Raw genomic sequence first — 21,535 nt, 5'->3', positions numbered from 1 at the left:
GCGTCGAAAGGAGCCAGTTGAGGTGGTTCGGGCATCTGGTAAGGATGCCCCCTGGGCGCCTCCCTAGGGAGGTGTTCCAGGCACGTCCAGCTGGGAGGAGGCCTCGGGGAAGACCCAGGACTAGGTGGAGGGATTATATCTCCAACCTGGCCTGGGAACGCCTCGGGATCCCCCAGTCGGAGTTGGTTAATGTGGCTCGGGAAAGGGAAGTTTGGGGTCCCCTGCTGGAGCTGCTACCCCCGCGACCCGTTACCGGATAAGCGGACGAAGATGGAAGTTATTAAGTGAGTGGAATACTTTAGTGGATGGAATTATTAATTTGGTATAACATCATCTTTAGAACTACAAGAAATAATAACTCGGAAATAAATAATTCATACGTACTAAGTAAAACATTTCTTCAGTCAGTGAGGAACCAGTGAGGACAATAACAATTTCATAATAAGCTCCAGAGTTTTATCATAAAACCTACTAACTACCTATCAAAGCCTACTTTGTTAAATGTAAACTTCACATTTTATAATTAAAATGCTGGGTATTTTATAATCAGACTGTAGTTTTTTTTAAGACATAGAGACTCACATTTTACTTATTTACACTTATTTCTTCATTTAAATGAATCGAGTTCATTGATAGCATGTGCAGCTGGTTTTATACATTTTGGAGCATAGACATGTATATTTTTCATTTTATTGAAAATGATTGGTCGTTAGTATCTGTTGGGTATTTTCAGGATTTGACATATCTGCACTTACTATGAATCAGTTATTATTATGCATTATTGTAGATTCACATTCTGTGGTAAGTAGGGTCCCATGCTAAGGTTCCAGCACCCTCCAGTGGTTATGAACTAGACCCCATGAGTTGGATAGAAGCCACCCACGGATGGTATGTCCTTCAGACTGATGAGGGGCCTTTCAGACCCTGATTGGTCGGTTCGATTGCCTATATGCTCTAAGAATACATTCATAAAACAAATTCATTTGAAACATGAGTAATTTTAGGCAACGGAAAAAGTAATTTTTTTTAAATATACAAAGTTGAGAAAACAAGGTCCATTTAGTGTCTTTTCTGGAGCTTTCGATCACATCACGTTTCCAAGATTAAGAATAAACTTTGAAACGGGAGGGGTTTTGAAACAACATTCAGAAAAAGAAAAAAAAAAATTATATTTAAAGATATGTGTGCCGAAATGAGGAAGTCAAATGAAAGGATAAGAAGTCAGATGAATGAACACAAGTACATTTTATTGTACAAAACCTTTGACTGTCTGTAGAAAAAATACAAATTTGTGTTTTGAACGGAGGTCAGAAAAGCACTGAAGTGACACAAATTTGTTCCCTGGTTACAGATTTGTGTTCATAATTGTATTTTTTTTAGGCTGATTAATTAGCATTTTTACAACAAGTGGTTAGTTTTTTTACCATGTGCTTTCCTTGTGTGCTTTTAGCGAACCAGGTGTGAACAGAACAGTACATAATAAAGCATTAGATTAAATTCAATAAAACATCAAGTGTAGATACTACACACTCAAGGTACACAATTTCTTCTTCTTTTTTACAGCATTGTATAACATTAAATGGTTTATAACCACAAACGGGGATGATTAAAGGAGACAGTAAAACTAAATGTTAAAAGAATCCTTTTCCCTCAGCAGTTAAAAGCTCTGAGAACTCTGCAGATATACTGGAAGACGGGTTTGATGCTTGAGAATGTACAATAGAGCGTGATTTATCACATCCTGGTTAAGAAAACTATTTACACAAGTTTAAGTTTGAAACCACTGACATTTTTTTAAATATATTTTGAGCTGACGTGAAGAATGACGGGCTGCTTCTGTATGTGAATCGAACCGACAACTTCAGGATTTTCAGTCCCCAATATCTGAAGATCAACCTCAGGTAAAAACTTTTTTTCCCTTTTTCCACTACTTGTATATATTTATTTGTGTGAGCAAAAAACACCAAACGCGGCCAGGGTGAGAGGTTAGATTTTCAGCCAGGCTAAAAAAAAAAAAAAAAAAGCGCTCCATGTTGTCACGGCGAGTAAAATGATTAGGAAAAATTAAACTTCCTGATGAAGGTTGTCTGACTCAAAGCTCACAATAAATTGATTGAAAGAGTGTTTACTTCTTTGTGTACCGCTGTGAAATACTTGATTCATGAAAAAAAACAAACATGTATTTTATAAAAAGTTGTATACCGTATTGGCCCGAATAAAAGACAACCTATTTTTTCTGAAAATTACATATGAAAAAGGGTTGTATTATATAAGAGGACTAAACATTGATGTAATTCACAGCAGCAGATATTCTCCTTACATCTACAGAGTAACACCAACTACTGCACAGTGTTGAATTATGGGTTGTTTGGAGCCTTAATGTTGCTCGACTAGACAGTTTCTTCAAGTTTGTCAGAGTTAGTCCTAAAAGTGTTCAACCTATGAAAGTTTCAGCGTTTTGCTGCAACAGAGGAAATCCCTTCCCGCAGAGTGAAAACGAGTCACGAGTGTCTCCTGGCGTTTTTACTGCGGAAACGGACGAGACCAAATAATCCGTCCAGCTGCCAAAACTTACTGCTGGCAATGGATGAGGAGCTCAAAAAGACTCAAGACTTCTAAACGCCAACTGCCGTGGAAAACAATTCAGACAGCACGGAGAGATTTACATCCTTTTCACATTTTACTTTCACAAGAGAAAAGACTTCAAACGCGAGGACTCTCTTCTTCTTGGACCAACGTGAAAACTTTCATATCTTCAAAAAGTTTTATTTTGAACTTTTCGGCACCGTGTAATAAAGATTGAGCGATTGGAAGCTACCCTTTAGGTTCCCCCTTGAAGAGAAACAGCTGATTGTGCTGTCATCTAGCAGCTGCCAATGTTTAGCAACCTGTGAATTCAAGCACTCAGGATATTGCAACAGTAGTGCAATGCTGAGATGGGTGCGTCAGGTGCAGTTATCCCACAGAGGTGCAACAGTGACTGAAGATGCTCAAACTGTTGAGCTACTTGACAGAACTACAGAGTGAAAAGGTCAAACAAGTGAAGGCTGTCGGTGATTGTGTGTTCTGATTCCTGATGTGGCTCATATATCACATTCTAGATATTATTATATCTACTATATCAAAGTCAAACTGTTTTTGGGGGGTTGTGACACCAGAAGTGGGATTATTTGGATAAAACTAAATGGCATGATTTGTGCCATTATGTGCTGCTCCGGTTCTATGACCCTCAGGTCATAATATATTTAAAGAAATGTCACAATCAGTGATGAAAAAAAGTTTAGCTTTTTAAAGTGAGGAAGAGTTCTGTAATGAAAGTTAATTCATTACTTTAATGTTTTTACGTGTTTCGCCACCCGTCGGGCCCGTCAGTGACTCTGGCGCTCGGACACGACGTCCTGCAGTCTCTTCAGCAGCACGTCGGGACTGTTGCCGTTCTCCGGACACGCCCTCTTACTGGGGGAGTCGCACGCTGATGACATCATCACGTCCCCTTCCATGGTGAAGGCCCTCTTCCGGCTCACCGAGCCCTGCCGTATCATCCGGTTGATGTCGGATAGCTCCTGGACGGAGGGACCAGACCAAGGAGGAAGAAGCAGAAAGAGAGAGAGTTTATTAACTGTATATTTTGGATAAGCGCCTTATTGATATTTTATATATGTACTCTCTTACTCTGAACTGCAACACAAAAAATGTCCCTCAGGATGAATGAAGATCTATCTTGTGAGAACACATGCACCTTCGCTGAAACCTTCCTATTCACAACACTAGTAAGGTTTAGCAAAAATGCATGTGATGCATGGAGGAACTAGACTTGGATCATACTGAACGAGTTATGTGAGTTTGTAAACATGTTTTGATATAGTTTTGCTGTTGTTAACTGCGGCCTCCTATCACTTTAAGTCATCAAGAATTTTCTCTGTTGTTGGATTCTTTGTTTGAGGTGGAGGCTTGCAACAAACACGTTTTCTTCACGATTTCATGGCAACGCAGGGTTAGTAATTGATAGGGTTGGGTACCGAAAGCCGGTGCTAATACGGCACCGGTGCCTAAACGACCGCTATCTACCGAAACCGAATAGCTACGCAGATTTCGGTGCCTCATTTTGGTGCCAATTAAATGCCTTTTGCGCTGCTCTCTGATGCCCCGAAACAGACGTTAGAGGCAACAGAAGCATCGCTGCACGTGATGCTAGTTAACACTTCACTTGACAGCAGCTAACGTTAGCCTACTGTTAGCTAGCAGCTGGAGTAAACACGGTTAAAATGCTGACAGCTAAACGGTGTAAAAGTGTGACTGTATTTCACTGTAGAGGATTCCAACAGCGGGACGTAACAGTCGTAGTCGGAAAAACAACACAGACGGTGCGTTCACTTGAAACTAGTAAGCCTGGTGGTGCATTCAAAGTTATTGTAAAATACCCTATTCCCTTATTTTTTTAAAGTATCTGTTCACGCACCGTTTAGACACCGGCACCGTTTTAAAAGTATCGTTTTAGCACCGGTATCGGAAAAAACCCAAGCGATACCAAACCCTAGTAATTGATATACAAATGATCATTTTGCAGGTGAACTGTTCAGTAAATGCGCCACACGCCACACTCCCTACAGGTTTTTGTCTGCTACAGATTTCTGTTAGAGAAGAGAAACTCTGCAGAAATGCAAAGCACACAGAATTTATCCAGGCAACTGGTGAACATGGAGGAGGTGCATTAATAGCTTGCCTTACCAAGCAATTGTATTACAAAAAAAAGACTAGCTCTCTCTGCTGCTGTTGGTATCTTTAATTTCTAACCAGCCAAGCATACATGAAGCCTGCAGCTCAATTTAATAATCCAAATGCTGGACTTCTCTTTTCAGGACAATTACATATATGGCCTTTAGACAACATAACTTCAGGCTTGGCAGAACTTGCAGGAGAATAGAGTCAGCTGTGTGTTTGAAATGTCAACGTATCAAATGTGAGGAACACAATTTTCCCAGCTTGCAATAAAACACTCATATGTGTGTGTGTGTGTGTGTGTGTGTGTGTGTGTGTGTGTGTGTGTGTGCTTGCCTTGGACGGGCTGCTGTTGATCCTGTAGGTGTAGGAGTTTGGTGTGAGGCAGCCTGCAGAGTTCTTGTGAGGGGAAACGTACAGCGAGTGTCTCTGAGAAACCCGACGAGGAGAGAGAGGCTGAGCCCGAACCGATGGGAACGGAGAGAGAGGAGGGGCGTCCGCCTGGAGGATCAAACACACACACGCATTCACAGTCAGATTATGTAAGCGTTTGTTAAGTGGATTGTGCTAATTGTATTATACCGAACAGATTCCTGCAGGTTATCGTGTCGTACCCGGTTATCGTGGGTGGCGTAACGCAGCGCGAAGCCTTTCATCTTAAGGACGAAGACGTTGTTGTAGAACTGGATGAGGTCACCACGCTGCTCCTCCTCTGATTGGTCCGAGTTTGCTTCTCCTGAGACCGGATTGGGTTTCTCTGCAGCTGTTCAGACACACAGACACACACACTTGTTTTAAGTGATTTATCAAAAAAGAAAAAACCAAACATTTGTAGGCTCCAGCCGCTCTGATGTCAGGATGTCATCATTAGCTGAATCCTGTTGGGTTTTCTAATAATTAGTCAATTAATCAATCCAATGAAAGTTCCTCTGCAACTATTTTAATAGACCTCAATTTCCCGCCCCTCCTCCGAGAGACCTTGGGTTTCGGAAGTTAATTTCCCATTCATTTCTCCCATTGGCGTCTGGAAAAATCCGTATATAAAGAGTTAGTTTAGGGTTTAACCAAATCAGAGGCATCACTGTGGGATTGTGCGATTGTTCAGGATTGTGGGTAATGAAGTACTTAGCCAAGACATCGCGAATAAAAGACATTTATCTCAAAACAAGGTTGGTGCCCCATGAACTTTTGTCGTAGATGGTTTTAAGTCTACCATCGACGATTACGATTTTATGGCTTATACTCCAATTGTCAATGGAGAAATTGCATTGTATTTTTGTGGTTCCAGGTTCCTCTAACGGGAGAAATTGCTGCTTTTCTTAATCTTACATGAAAGTTAATTGAATATTTGAAGGACCACTTCAATGTAAAACTGAGTGGCTGCTCGATGATGAATGGGACAGGAAAGATGAAAGATTATCGTTGCATTAGATCGTACAAATTCAAATAAAAAATTATTCAAATTATTTTTGGTGTTGCTACTTTAAGTTGCCCACATGCCAACATCCTAATAGTCAGTGTGTTTATGAAGCATTCGTGTCTGAGATCTTACATTCGCCGCCCGAAACAGGATCCACCTCCATGTTCTCATCGGTTACCTGCTCCATGGGAGTGCGACGCAGTAACACACTGCGGTACACCTACACACACAAACACACACAGAGTAAGCTTCAATAAAATCAATTTAAAAGTCCAACTTTCTTTAAAAATATTTCAGTGTAGTTTTTCCATCTAGTCGAAAAACTAACTTTCTATAGCGAGCCAATCACAACTCAAACATTGTTGCACTTCTTACAACGACGTCATGATCACAGGGTTAGTTCACAGGTAGAAACTAAATCAATACCATTATTACCAACTTTTTACTATTAATTGTATGTTTTTATCACAATCTGTTTTTGACTCAGCACTTTGTAATTATAAAATGAAAGCACCACATAAATAGTTTTTATTATTGTCGGTTTTGTTGTTGTATGATGTTTTTCAGTGGTTTGTAAATTGCGTGTGTGTGCGTCTCTTACATGGCTGCTGGCCTGTGGTTGGCTGCGATAACACTTCATGATGTCGTGGAAGGTGTGCGTCTCTTTGGTGATCTGCAAGGAAAGAACAGAAATCACAGGATTACAACCAGTATGTTTGGCTTTCTTAAACGTCAACGAGAAAACGAGACACCTGGTTTCTGTAATCCGGGTGGAGGATTAGAGAGGACTTCTCCAGCTAGACTGCTCCCGGAGAATGCAGATTTCTTGTGAAAGGTAACCGGGTTTCTGATAGCCGTTTTACAAGTGTACATTTGCAGGACTGCAGACAGGAGGCCTGCACTATGAACCAAGATTTGGGGTTACCGAGGTAGCTTCAGATTCAACCCAGGGTTTTGTGTATCATGACGGTGTGTCACTTGTTACCGGGTTAAATCGCCGTGGTAACTTATGCTGAACACCTAACCTGGTCGGGAGCAGGTTATGTTGGAGATTAGAGATCAACTGGTGTTAAAGCACCGCCTACTGACCAATCAATACTCGATTGATAACGGCGTCACCGTTCTTAGAAGATCGGTGCAGGGGGGGGGGGAGGGGGGAGAGAGAGAGAGAGAGAGAGCGAGAGAGAGCGAGAGCGAGAGCGAGAGCGAGAGCGAGAGCGAGAGAGAGGTGCCTTCATAAAAGTTCAACCATTTACAGATGGACAAACCCGTTTACATTCCCTGATGGGTATCTTTATGAAAGATACAGATTTTAAGCGTAGGGAATTACGTATCTTTGTTAGCTTCTTCAGCCGTATGTTGCCGAATGCGACACAGGACAGTTAGGTGAGAAAAGCGAGAGAGAGAGGGGGGAGACATACAGGAAATCGTCACAGGTTTCAGAACCTTGGACCTCTGCGTTGAGGCATAAACCTCTCAGTATATGTGTGCCTGCTCTACCCACTGAACCAACCCGGCCACTGAATTATGTTTTTTTTTTATTTATATTTATATATATTTTGTTTTTGCTCCCACGGTCACTTAACTGCCAGGGTTGCAACTGAAAGAATTTTGGCTACAGCACAACAGTTTATGGAATGCCCAAGTGTAATCATGGTCAGATCTTGTTGTGCCTGACTGATGAGGAAGTGATATTGATAAGTCTTGGAATTTACGCATTTACAGCATCAGCAATTATTTGCCAGCTATCCTTCCTGGGTTAGGAAGCAGCGACTGAATTGCTTTTTGCCTGTATTACGTGCCTGTGTCCTTCATATTTCTGTAGGATTACCGTTTGCTCTTCTTGTGTAAAATATGCGGCTTTGATAGACTTGTCCATGTTTGCGATTGGTCATATGGAGCAAACCCCGCCTCTTTTATCATATTTTATGTGATATTACAGTTTACATTGTGGTAGAGGTGGAAACCTGTCAAGGATTCTGTTTATAAAGTGATTTTATTCCTCTGGCAGGTCCGTAATTACAGTCAGGGTTTCTGCACAACACAGAAACAGTGTTCAGGGAAGCTGCCTGAAAACACATTTCCCTCCAAGAACAACATATTCATTCAGAAATTTAAATCTTGTTAAGCTGCCATAAACATACTATATTTGCCTGTGAGGCGACAACGTTGCCTCGCATATGTTATTAATTCAAGCTGAAGCTTTCTCACTTTGGATATGATGTAGACGCTGCACAGCAGCAGCTGGTCGATGTGTCTGTCCCGCATCAGACCCGTGCAGTGGACCAGAGAGTGCTCAAAACACGTCCAAATTTTCCCTCGCAGCTCCGACGAGATGTCCAACTTCACACACAGATCCCTCAGACGTACACTGGCCAGGTGGTACACCTGCAGACAGACACACGCGGCTCAGAGGAATGGAACGCGTGGAGGAAAAACAACACAGACGGCAAAGGTGTATATTCTATCAGACAAACTGGAGGACCTGACATGGATATAATCTCCGATTTTATTTAATTAGGTCACGAACAACAAATACAAAACATAACAACAAGAAAATCTTATACCAGAGTCTTAGAAGTCCTAAAAAATAAACTTTTGAGTACACAAGTTTAAACAAACATTACCTTTTGGGACTCACAGAAAAAGCTACACTGGTTGGTAAAGGCATGAACACTGACAGGGTTTTTAAATGCCTCATTTTAGGAAATCTTTTATTGCGATGAACGACAACGTTGCTGCAAGTTTTATCAAAGATGCACCAGAGAAGTTTTGGGATGCTGAAATACTGAATCATACAAGGTAGATGGACCTTTGAAATTGTTGAATTTCTGACACCAAAAACTACTTTGAAATGTCTGTAGGACAGCACTGGCCTCAACATGTGCGAATACACTGCTTGGTTCCAATCATAATACTGTAACCACAAGCGTTATTAATGTGGAAAAACAAACTCCGACCAAGTTCAGAAATGTTTTTTCCCCCCACCATTTCAGTTCTAGCAGTGGAGAATAGAGCTGGAGCGTTTAATCAATTAGTCAATCATCAAGAAATGAATCTATTAATAAAGTATTTTGATAATTTTGAAATAATTTCAGTCATTTTTCAAGCCAAATTTTCCTCTCTTTTTTCCATACCTTCCTGAAGAACAGAGCGAGTGAGCCGGTACGTCGCGGCCGACTGATGCCTGCCTGGGGGTCGGAGGCTGGGGGAGCCGCAGAGGCGATGGGAGCGCGGCTCGGCGAGGCGGTCAGCAGGAACTGAGCAGTGATGGTACCAGAGGAGTCGCACGGCTGAACCGGGATCAGTGTGATAGTGCGGTCGCTATTCAAACCTGGAAACACACACACACACACACACACACACACACACACACACACACACACACACACACACACACACACACACACACACACACACACACACACACACACACACACACACACACACACACACACACACACACACACACACACACACACACACACACACACACACACACCACACACACACACACACACACACACACACACACACCTTGTTTCAGCTGATCCGTTTCATTGCTAAGCAGACGTGATAAGGAGTATGAGAATCAAGCAGCTGATGAGCCGTTGTGCAGCACCTCCTTCGTATTCTTGGTGTTCAGTTATGTAAACCTGCGTGTGTGCGGTCTACCTTGCAGTGGGAAACTGAGGACGGTGGCCTGGGCGCCCTGAGCTCCGATCCTCAGGGTGCTGCTTGAGCCGTACGTCAACCTTTTGGCCGGTGACGTCATCGGGCTCCCGATGGGGGCCACCCCTGGTGTCGGGGCGGCCGGGGGGTCGTCGCCGAAAAGCCGTCGTTTAGCGCTGCCAGCTGCCGGGGAGCTGTACCGGTCGTGGACCGAGAGCGGAGAGGGAGGCACATCTGAAAGAAGAAAAAAAAACAGATATTAAAGCTGATAGCTCATGGTAGGGCTGCAAGATATGCATTTGTGGTATTCTGCCAAAATACCACAAATTGCTTGTTGAATTTAAAACAAACGAAAGGAAATCATTTCCAACGTTCTCCTATATCGAACAAATTGAACATTGAAGTGAATATAAAAAAGGCACCACTAGAAGAAGACTGACGGTTACATTTAAAATGCAGTAGTCTGTGGCCAGGTTGGCTCAGTGGGTAGAGCAGGCGCACATATACTGAGAGGTTTATGCATGCATTCCTGCATGTCTTCCCCCTCTCTCTCCCCTTTCTCACCTAGCTGACCTGTCAAAAATTATGGGCGGAAAAGCCCAAAAAATAATCTTAAAAAGAAAATGCAGTAGTCTACGGATTTTTCGCAGCCTTTCGCGATATGGGCCAGTTAATATTGCGATGACGATAAAAAAAAAAAAACGATCTATTGTGCAGCCCTAGCTCATATGTTCCTACACAAACCATGTAGCTAAACAGCTGAACACCCACCTTTGCGTGCGCTGCCCAGGCCTGATCTGAACTCCCTGATGCGGGGGTGGATGATGGGGGAGAGGGCGACCAGAGGCAGGTGGGACTGACCTCCGCTGGTAGAACCAGAGCCAGAGTCCAGACTGGAGGAAAAATTCACCTAGAGAGAGATGAGGGAAGAGAGTTAATAAGTGGAGGGAGACAGGAAGCAAGACATTTGGAGCACTTCCCTGCTGTATATAAAAATGTGTGTGCGTTTCTCTGATGTGTGTGTGTGTGTGTGTGTGTGTTTCCTGCCCACCTCCTCGACGGTGGGGACCTTGTTCCCAGCAGCCTGCAAGACGCTCCACAGGGCAGAGTCTGCGCTCCACGCTCTGCTCTCCAGAACCTGCTCCTCGATCAGGTTCAGATGCTTCACCATGTCTCTGGACAGGCCTTCCTCTGAGCGGATAAACACCTCGATCACCTGAACACCCAATACATCCAGTTATATTCATATACTGACTATTCCGTAAATGGAGGCAAACAGATACAACTTGGTTCCAGGTGGCACAATGAGGAGGGTCAGTGAAATGACTTCATCGGCAGTTTAAAGATGTAAAAGTATGTATGTTTTTGTGTGTGTGTGTGTGTGTGTGTGTGTGTGTGTGTGTGTGTGTGTGACCTTAAAAAAGTAGAATGGGGTCAGCTTGAAGATGTTGATGATCCAGGGGAAAGTTCTCTGGGAGCTGTAGGAGAACAACACCACCTCCAGACAACATGCCATCAGGGAACAGTGGAAGATATCCTGCTCCAATAACACCTTAACACACACACACACACACACACACAGATTTATATTTAATTAAAGTACAAATAAAAAATCCCACCTCCATATGGCAGCCAACAAATAAAACACACCTGGAGACATCTTATGAAATGAGGGAGGGAAAGCAGAATTTGGGGCAATTTTTATGAAATATTTACAGTAGACATAAAAGCAAATGAAAGACTCCTGCACGGAAGTTCTTCGGAAAAAGTTCATGTAACAGAATAGCCTCATTATTGCTTTTAACCACATCTGATTGAAATAATAATGAGAATAGATACACTTAAAATAGCTGGTAAATGGAACTTTGAGTTCAGACTATGAAAGACTTTTCTGTGGCTGCTGCTTACACTCATGTCTTTGCCTTGCAGCCGTTTGGTCTCCTGCACCATGACGTTCTCCAGGATCTTGTGGTAGAGGATCTCAGCCAGCTTTAGACGGTTCTCTGCAAAGTCTGAAATAAAAGAACCTTTATTTATATACTGCAAAGACGCAGCTATGTACCGTTACATATACACATATATAATTTGTCCCAGGTTGTCCCAAGTGAGGCAGTAAGGTAGAAGTGTGTGCTGCGTGTGTGTGTGTTGTACCTATATGAGAGCCGGGCATGTCTTCTGAGTCCTTGGTGTAATGTTCTTTGAAGATCTGTCCCAGTGCCTTGACTCTGCCCAGGATGGACTCTGTGGGATTTCTGGAGCAAGACCTTCAAAACAGCACAGGACACACTGTTACTATGGAGACTGTATGATTATGTACCCAATCGCAACGTTTGTTTACAATAACTTCCAGGTAGAAAACCCCCGCGTCCCGTACAAACAATTTAACGGCGCTGAGCAAACCGGGACGAGAAACAGCTGGATATACTCTCATCTCCTTCGTCTAAAATGCATGCTTGATGCTTTCATTTGTTAACACTTTCACTGACGTTAGGCTGAAGGTCTAATTCACCTGTTGGGCCACAGACTAAAGAAAATGACACCACCCAAACTAGCAGTCAGTCCGACCGGAGGTGAGATGTTGCTGTTCCTAACGTTAGATTTGGTTTATCAAAGACCCGAGCAGAGCAACAGTACAGAAAATAAGCAATATAATGGGTTCTTTATACTTTCCTCTGATCTTGCACTACATTTGATTAGAATTTAAAACTGCTTGGTTCCTCAAATCTACAGGTGTCTTATCTACTCCATTGTTTTTCCACTCTGGTCTAATGATGTTCCGCGCAGCTCGACTGCAACAAACAAGACGAGGTGCAGAAGCAGGAAGCAAAGAGACAAAAAGAGGAACTGACTTGAAGATGTGAATCAGGTTTTCGCTGGGGGCCGTCCTCAACCCGGCCACCATGCTCTGCAGCCGGCTGACACTCTGCGTCGCCGAGGAGACGGGCGTGACCAGCAGGTCCTTCTCCTTCAGGTAGACTCGTCCCGTCAGAGGGGTGGAGGGAGCGAGGGAGCCCGACTGCAGACACACACAGAGTACTTTTTTTTTCTCTCCCAATTTTCACGTCTTCCTCTGTGCCATAAAAACACATCAGTGAGCCACACTGCTGCACTGGGTGACATGTTTCATTAGTAACAGTTTATTTTTGACTCCATTCCACACACACACACACACACACACACACTCTTTAGAGCAGTGTTTCTCAAATGGGAGTACGTGTAACCCCTAGGGGTACTTTGGAGTACTGCAGGGGGTCTGTGGAATTTTTGCAAAAATGCTAATTTCAAAATATGTCATGCATAATTCCTAAAATAATTATACTATAATAATGAATGAATTAAGTGATGGATTCTAAACATTTGAAATGTAGCATTTAAATGTTTTTGTTTAAAAAAAGGTTGTTGTTTAGTGAATCTATCACTGCCGGCGCTGTATTGTACTTCTTTATATAGACTTTTTTTTTTCTACCAAAAATGTCTTGCGCTGGTCAGGGGGTACTTGGCTTAAAAAAGCAATTCAAAAGGGGGTACAATATTGAAAAAAGTTTGAGAACCACTGCTCTAGAGCACCAGATGTGGATTCATCTGACGCTAGAAATAGTCCCAAACAAATGCACTATTTCCTCCTATTTGTTTAATAAAAAACTACAGTAACCTGACTATTTTAATAATGAAACTATATATTTGTGTATAAATTTGTGTAATATAAAGATTTACATCTTCAGTTGTGCCTAGAGCCAAGTGTTTGTATGTTGGTATATTCTGTGCATGTTGTTAACAGTGTGTGTGTGTGTGTGTGTGTGTGTGTGTGTGTGTGTGTGTACCTTCTCTACATGTTGCTGCAGCTGGCTCTGAGCGTTTGCCTGGCTGGCAGAAGATTCCTGAACAATCTTCCTCGGAGTCCCGATTTCCTCGTCGGCATCGGCTCCCAGAAACACCCGCTCATCAAAATCTCCCACTGTCAACACGTACTCCTCATACTCCCTGTTTATGGCTTTACTGCACGCAACACACACACATATGGACAGAGGGACAGTTAAACACAGCAATATCTCTAGTAGGTACTCAAATATAATACTTAATTCTGCAGCACAGATGAGGAGACAGAGTGAGGGGAAAGTGGGACAGGATAAGGACAGTAACTTTTTCCCTGAAAGCGACTCTTGACCTTTTGTCCCAGAGTAGCTTACTTGTTATCAATGAAGCTCTGAGGATCCAACAGTTCTGTCAAATGCTCCTCGTTGCCTTTCAGGATCTGATCGGGAAAAGAAGTTAAGACCAAGGTGAGTTTACAGTAACGGCTAGATGGAAGTAGTTTGTTGGCTTACACAGGTCAAAATCGGGGTTGGAAATCATTTTAAAAACTCAAGTACAAAATAGAAATGTGTAGATAGGAATAAAGTGAGTATGAAAGAAAGGAGGGCACTTTAAAAAACACAGGAAACAAACCTGAATGGATATATGCATGTGTGAGAGAACGTGTACCTGCTTCTGATACAGTTTCTGTATGTAGGGTTTGAAGTAGTGCTGCTTGATGCCTTTGGCCTCCACCACCAGCCCGTCGTGCAGCTCGCATAACCTCTCCAACACACACGGAGGAGGCTCGTCCGGCGAAACGTGGCCGTCGGCGCGGTACAGAGCCGGCAGACCTACACACACACACACACACATAAATGAGCATACATGCCAGTAGTACACAAACAGACTAGTGCATCTCAACGTGCTTAAAGAGGACTCCTGCCCACTCCGATCTTTATTTTGCAAATTAATGAGGCAGAGCTGGCAGACTTGTCAACAACCCCAGTGTGTCCCTAGAAAAGCAATGCCATTTCATTCACTTTTTGTGTGGAAAGACTTTACAGCTACTGCTGCTACTTGTAGCTTTTGCTGGACTTGTTGGAGCTGGCAGGAAGAGGCAGAATTAGGCGGCATTTCAAATTGTTGGGCGGATGTTTTCTTGAGAATATGGTCACGCTGTACGGATGTCATTTAACCTGGCTGGCATCTGATCACAATGCGGTGTGTGTATTTGCATGTATGTATACCTGCATCGACATACGTTATACCACGGTCTGGGTGAATACTCGATTCAGATTGGCGGCCGGGTGTTCATAAAAAAAGTGTTATAGGACACCTACTAAAGGAGTTCCCATCAAACGGTTAATTATGTCCAGTCTAAGTACACTTTTACACACAGACAGACACACACACAGTACCTCTGAACGTGGGGTTGATGAGGTCCTTCCTGTTGGAGCAGAGCAGAGCATTTCCAAACACCAGGTCCAGACAGCAGAGCAGCAGGTGGTACGAGTTGACTAGGTCATCACCGATCATACTGAAGTTACCTGTACAAACACACAGTGGATATACACACACATCATAAATACATATAAATGTGATAATACAATTAATCAGCAACTTTTTGGATAACTGATCCATCTGTTTGTATTGGGTTAATTATTTTCAAGAAAAAAAGGCCTACATTTAGCTTGTTCTAGATCTTTAGATGTGAGGATTTTTTTTTTTTTCTTTTTCTTTAAACACTATATTGAGATGCAACGTGGTTCATTTAGTGCTTAATTCAAACTAAAAACTGTATCGGAGACTTTACAGTAGATATCTTCACTGCTGTCAGTAAAAACCTTACAACGTTGGTTGTGTTTCTTGGTACCTTTGGTGTAGACAAACAGAGTCCAACAGAACTTGAACACATCGCTGATGTGACACGGCAGTCGCCTGCAGAGCCAAAGAGAGCACACACACACACACACACACTGTTAGACTGGACTGAGTGAGAGACTTTGTGTGTGGGGGGGAAATAAGAGACAACACAGTATTTGATGAGAGGAAGTATAGGCCCTAGTGTGTGTGTGTGTGTGTGTGTGTGTGTGTGTGTGTGTGTGTGTGTGTGTGTGTGTGTGTGTGTGTGTGTGTGTGTGTGTGTGTGTGTGTCGTGCCTGTGCTTCCTGCTGCGTGGTTGCCGTGGCGGCTCCCCTCCCTGCGGGTTCTGAAACATGTCCATGAAGATGGGCTCAAACTTGCGGAAAATCACCGTAGAAACCTCAAAGTTGCGCTCCAGCCGCTCCATGCGCAGCCTGAAGTTCTGGGAGAGGCTGGCCATGTCGGCCCACTTCCTCATCTTAGAGAAGAACTGGATCAGACTGGGGGGTGGGGGGGGGGAGTGTCAGGAGCAACAAACCAAAGCCAAAACATAACATATCAACACGGTTTCTAAGATTCTTCTTTTTGGGGCTTTTCCACCTTTAATTTTTTTTGACAAGACAGCTAGGTGAGAAACGAGAGAGAGAGAGGGGGGAGACATGCAGGAAATTGTCACAGGTCGGATTCGAACCCTGGACCTCTGCGTCGAGGCATAAGCCTCTCAGTATATGTGCGCCTGCTCTACCACTGAGCCAGCCCGGCCACGTATCAACACGGTTTCTGCAGGTTCCAGAGATTCAAATGTAAAAGCATTTAAAATCTCCTTCAATGGGCGCCCGGATAGCTCAGTTGGTAGAGCAGGCGCCCATATATAGGGGGCCAGGGGTTTGAATCCTACCTGCGGCCCTTTGCTGCATGTCATCCCCCCTCTCTCTCCCCTTTCATTTCTTCAGCTGTCCTGTCATTAAAGGCCTAAAAATGCCCCAAAAAAATCATAAAAGAAAAGAAAAAAGAAATCTCCTTTAATACCACCTGGAAAGACCTTTAAGGCCACAATAAAGAAACAAAGCAGGGTGTTTGGGAATGAAAGGTCTAAAAATGAAAGGTTAGAAAAAGAAAAGCATTAAAGGGTGATAAAGAAATCCCATTATTAAATCCTAACTGATGCAGATCTACTAAGCAGGCAGATGCATATGGGGTTAATTTAGTCAAATAAGTGGAACCATTTCATTTCTATCCATGATATGAAAAGCATTTAATTGAATCAAAAAAATGGTGGAACCCAAAATATCAGATATACTGTAATGTCTCATATTACAATAGAAAATAATGTGAATTTTTCACCCAGCTTTACTAATCCTTAAAATGTGAGCTTTCTCAACTGGTACTTTCACTAGACAGTGAACTGTTTTTGCATCCTCGGTCACAGATCAGACATTTGTGAAGCTGTAAATACAATGTATTCCATATTGGACTTTTTAAATACAGCTTTAGTTTGTAGGTTATGACGCAGTTCTTTGGATGTTCTACAGCTTTTGTTTCACTCCAGTAAACAAGAGGATTACCTCGGTACGCTTTCGCCTCACCAAGTCGTTTAAAACAGTGGTTCCCAACCTTTTTTCTTTGGCGCCCCCCCTACTCATGTCTAAGAAAAGTTGAGCCCCCCCCTGAAACCGAAGTTGAGGTAACTCTCGAGATAGAGCCTTACTTTCTTTTTTGATATAGAGGAGTTATCAGCACTTTTACGTTTCTCCGCCATGTTTCATTCATAAAATAGTGATGCCGTGGCGGCAGGACAAACGAGAATGATAGCAGCTAGCAGCTGACCTGATGACAGCAGGGTCCCAGGTTAAGAGGTCCCGGAGGTTTGCCTACTAAGTAGCCTGCCTACAATTTTAAGCGAGAACAAAAACATATAGTTTTTATACAGACTTTTGTATTAATTATATATTCTAGTGTATTATCCTAATTTGTTTAACATGTGCAAATTTTTTTTTACCTCAACCTCAAACCAGATAAAGACTTGCGCCCCCCCTGTGATCTTTGCCGCCCCCCTAAGGGGTGCCCGGACCCCAGGTTGGGAACCACTGGTTTAAAACATAAGCTCACATTTTTTCGAGTCCATCTTAACACAGTATTGGCATGCTTATATGCATATCCCTTCCTAAAGCAATGTCAAAGTAAGTGATAGGAAGTGCTGCTTGTTCTGAGCAAACATGAATGGTTAATCAGCCAATCAAATAGATATCTAGATATCTTCCAGTTTCAGACTTTTAGTACAAACGTCTTTCATTCTCAATCAAATGCAGCTCAGTAAGAAACACATTTGGAACTGTATTTTAAAGACATTTGTCATTTTGGAAGATACTGACTAGACATTACCTTTAGCTGAGTTTAAGACTGAAAGGTGAACCTATCCGTTACATTATCAACTAACCCCTTTAAAAAGGTTCACATGGTACGTGAACGTCTTTAACACAAGGTGGTGCAGCGTCGACAGAGACTGACCTGAGTTTGGCGGTGCGGAGGATCCTGGTGAGAGAAACACAGTTTCCCTCCATCAACCCTTTCCCCACTGTGGGAGTGGAGCCCTTTCTACAGGCCGCATACAGCGAACAGGCCAGCCAGTGGACCACCTCTCCCTACATACACACACACACACACACACACACACACACACACACACACACACACGTTATCTTTATTGTGCATGAACAGAAAGCTCGCCAGTTACTGATCCACTTTAAGCGATCAAACACACACACACAACAAGAGCATGAAAATCTGCAGACAACAGCAGCAAAACAGTATTATGTCTAAGTATTAAGGAAAAACACAATGTCTTGTATAGTTAAAGTCACTGTACAAATTCAACAAAAGGAAAACAGCTTCAAAATGTTTGGTTGCTTTGTGCTAAAATAATTTTATTTATAATATATATATATATATACAATTTAATTTTAATTTATTTGATTTATTGCAGAAAATACAGCTGGTTGTTTTCAATGAGGCTCAATAAGGAGCCAGTAAGTCATCATTTTGCTGCATTTGAATGTTAATGAAAACCGTAACAAAAAAGATCATAATAAGAACAATTAGACTGCACAACATCTACTGCAGGGGGCATTAATTATGTGCCACAATATCAGCAAATTATTAGTGTTTGTCTGACAAGTTTCAAAAAAGAGATACTGATTAATGTCAACGTTAATGTGTTTGGGTTTAAGACTGTTGATTGGACAAGCAATGTGCATATACTACCATGGGTAATGGTACATTTTGATTACATTTTTTCCTGTGTTCTGACATATTATAACCCTACATTTGATACGTGTCGAACAGCAACAGAATACATTTATTATTTTCTTCTTTTTAAACCATTTAATTACCACCCAATAGGCATATCTGATGTGCATCTTTTCTTTTCTTTTGCACAACTGACATAATCCGTAATGCTATTGGTATCAGCTACTTTGAAACTGAAAATATCAGATATTACAGGTAGGTCTAGGTAACAAAAAAACATGAATTCTTAATGAAAATAGCATTCTTTTTTCTGCCACCACAGTGACCAATGATATTTTATGACAATTCAAACTGGTAAATGTCACATTGTAGATTGATACAGGACCAAAGCAGCTGTGAACTGAGTGCATAAATAAAGGGCTATTTAACCAGTGTGTGGCTGCTGCTACTTCAACTATTATCACCTCAACAATAAACTGGACTGGTCTAAAAACACAGACGTCCTGTACAAAAAAGGGCCAAAGCCGTCTCCACCTGCTGAGGAGGCTGAGGTCCTTTGGTGTGTGCAAGAAGGAGCGCTACCGCAGGTCCTTCATTCCAGCAGCAGTCAAGACTCTTTAATGCAACATCAGAATGTAGCACTGCTAACTGTCTCTGCAATATGAGCCATCACTGGACAATATTCTGCACTATACACATTTATTTATCACTCTTTGTCACCTCCAACTGTGCAAAATGTCATTTCTATTCATCCGCACCTTACTCATCTGTATATCTGTGTTTATATACTGTCTGTTTATATAAGGGTTTTTATTGTGTACATAGGTTTGTTTTATTACTATTATTATAATTATAACTAATTCTATTTTTTTTTATTTCTTATACTTTGTATATTTTCTCCCATGTCTACTTAATGTGTATTTGTGTTATTCTGATGTGTGTACATTTTTTTCTTTCGAGCTGCTGTAAGCACATGATTTTCCCCAGTGTGGGATTAATAAAGTCTATCTTATCTTCACTCTATTATCTGACACCATGGAAGTGGTAATGCTGTTTCTGTAGTATCTTTGATCCCTGCTTTCGATAATGATGATGATGTAATCACTGGATGAAGGTCTTATAGGGGGAAGTGCAGACAGACATCCTGACAGTGACATGTCAAGTTTTACTATTTTCTGGCATAAAAAAATTGAAAAGAGCAATTACACAGTATAGAAATATGCCCTTGCAAGTGAAAGTCCTGCATTCAAAATCTTACTTGAGTAAAAGTAGAAAAGTACCCAAAGTAAAAGTACTCACTGGGATAATGCCGATTTCAGACTATTATATATTATTGGATTATAATTATTGATGCATTAATGTGTTCATCATTGCAGCTGGTAAAGGTGGGACTCATTTTAATTATTTAGTATACTGCCATGGGAACTTTCAATCTATAAAGAAAGTTCACAAACTAATTGAAAGTGTATAAAATAATTAGAATTAGCCCCACCTGAATGGAGTCACTTTGCATAACAAGAAGTTTTACTTTTGATACTTACATTTTGCTGATAATACTCCTGTACCTTTACATAAGTAACATTTCGAATTCGGGACTTTTTCTTGCGTATTTTTAGACCCTGGTTTAAGGTTTTAAAGTATGTTAAATGTTGATTACATTTTATCATTAATCTTAAAATGCAAAGTAACGTTGACTAAAGTTAGCCAATAAATTAAATGAAGTAAAAACGTACAATAGTTGCCCCATTTAGTGTAGCGGAGTAGTATAATAAAGCAGGAAAACAAAAAAAAACAAAAAAAGTGAGTAACGGTTACCTCCAAATTGTACTGAGGTACTGTGCAGCACTAGAGTAAATGTACTTAGTTACGATCCAGCGCTGGAAGTAAACAATCTTCAGTAACCATATTAAGCTTGGGGAACATGTGACTATATACTTACTGAGTAATACATGATTAAACCTTATTGAGAAGGATCATCAATGAATAATATAAAGATTAGCGTTAGATCATGAAAACACTCGTTAGTTGAAGCCCCTTTAACCCAGTGTTTGTGTCCCACGCTGCTCCTGTGAGTAGTTAACAGCACGATGAAAGTTAGTGATATTTCATTAGCTAAAGCTGTAGCTGTGAGTTAACAGCAGGTTGGACCATTACACAGCCGCGGAGGATGTCAGTTAGAAGACAGAGAGGACATAGTCAGAGGACATTCACGTTATTTACCTCCAGTGTGTATGTGTTCCAGATGGCAGTGAAGTTCTCCATGGTTTCAGTGGCAGTCTGCTCGTCCATGTTCAGCTCCTGACACAACGTCTCCAAACTCCTCCGGACCGAATTCTCCTCCATTCTCCCCGACTCAGAATCTGACGACTCTTCGCCCCGCATTCGTACAAACTTGCAGTTTTAAAAGATTAAAAATCCCCCAGAGTTTACATTCAAAACACGACCCCAACTTAAGCTTCCACCATGGATGACTGGCGTACTTCCGCTAACCATACCCACAATGCAGCGCGTTGGCGCGAAAACCGCTGAGCAGCGACCAATCAGAAGAGAGGCTAGCGTCGGACTCCGGGAGCTGTTCACCCAACCCCCTTCGCCTACCCCAACCATAGACAGTCAAGACAGGTCCTGCTTATTTCTGCAATATCCCTTCTCTTAACCCATCCGTGGTAATATCAGATGTGATCACAAACATGATCTGTTTATGTTTCTTCTGCTCTTCCCTGAAAGCTAATGAAGATGTTTATTATTATTATTATTATTATTATTATTATTATTATTATTAAACCTTTGTGTAAGTCCCATTAACATTACAAAATCTCT

General features: G+C 41.9%; 1 protein-coding gene across 1 annotated transcript; it reads right to left on the bottom strand.

Moving 5' to 3' along the window:
• Positions 1 to 1,228: 1,228 nt before the first annotated feature.
• Positions 1,229 to 21,230, bottom strand: rbl1 (retinoblastoma-like 1 (p107)). Its single transcript, XM_031277253.2, has 22 exons — positions 20,936 to 21,230; positions 17,978 to 18,111; positions 15,766 to 15,969; positions 15,480 to 15,544; positions 15,025 to 15,153; positions 14,294 to 14,457; positions 13,999 to 14,063; positions 13,633 to 13,807; positions 12,661 to 12,827; positions 11,963 to 12,075; positions 11,720 to 11,823; positions 11,226 to 11,363; positions 10,863 to 11,027; positions 10,583 to 10,721; positions 9,815 to 10,045; positions 9,277 to 9,473; positions 8,351 to 8,527; positions 6,741 to 6,812; positions 6,272 to 6,359; positions 5,334 to 5,482; positions 5,056 to 5,220; positions 1,229 to 3,563 (listed from the first exon to the last, which is right to left on the bottom strand). The coding sequence occupies exons 1-22, from the start codon at positions 21,095 to 21,097 to the stop codon at positions 3,369 to 3,371; spliced, it is 3,198 nt and encodes a 1,065-aa protein (XP_031133113.1). The 5' UTR covers positions 21,098 to 21,230; the 3' UTR covers positions 1,229 to 3,368.
• Positions 21,231 to 21,535: the final 305 nt, after the last annotated feature.

This window comes from Sander lucioperca, chromosome 6 (assembly GCF_008315115.2).
Source record: "Sander lucioperca isolate FBNREF2018 chromosome 6, SLUC_FBN_1.2, whole genome shotgun sequence".
Classification (NCBI taxonomy): Eukaryota; Metazoa; Chordata; class Actinopteri; order Perciformes; family Percidae; genus Sander; species Sander lucioperca.
This window is presented reverse-complemented; position numbering and strand designations above follow the sequence as displayed.

What these genes read in the sequence shown, in the direction of transcription:
- rbl1 (XM_031277253.2), bottom strand. Translation starts at nt 21,097, where the DNA reads ATGCGGGGCGAAGAGTCGTCAGATTCTGAGTCGGGGAGAATGGAGGAG. An exon ending in AGGTCCCCACCGTCGAGGAG is followed by an intron (nt 10,722 to 10,862) that starts GTGGGCAGGAAA and finishes ATCTCTCTCTAG; the next exon opens with GTGAATTTTTCCTCCAGTCT. An exon ending in GCGTCTACATCATATCCAAA is followed by an intron (nt 6,813 to 8,350) that starts GTGAGAAAGCTT and finishes CTTTCCTTGCAG; the next exon opens with ATCACCAAAGAGACGCACAC.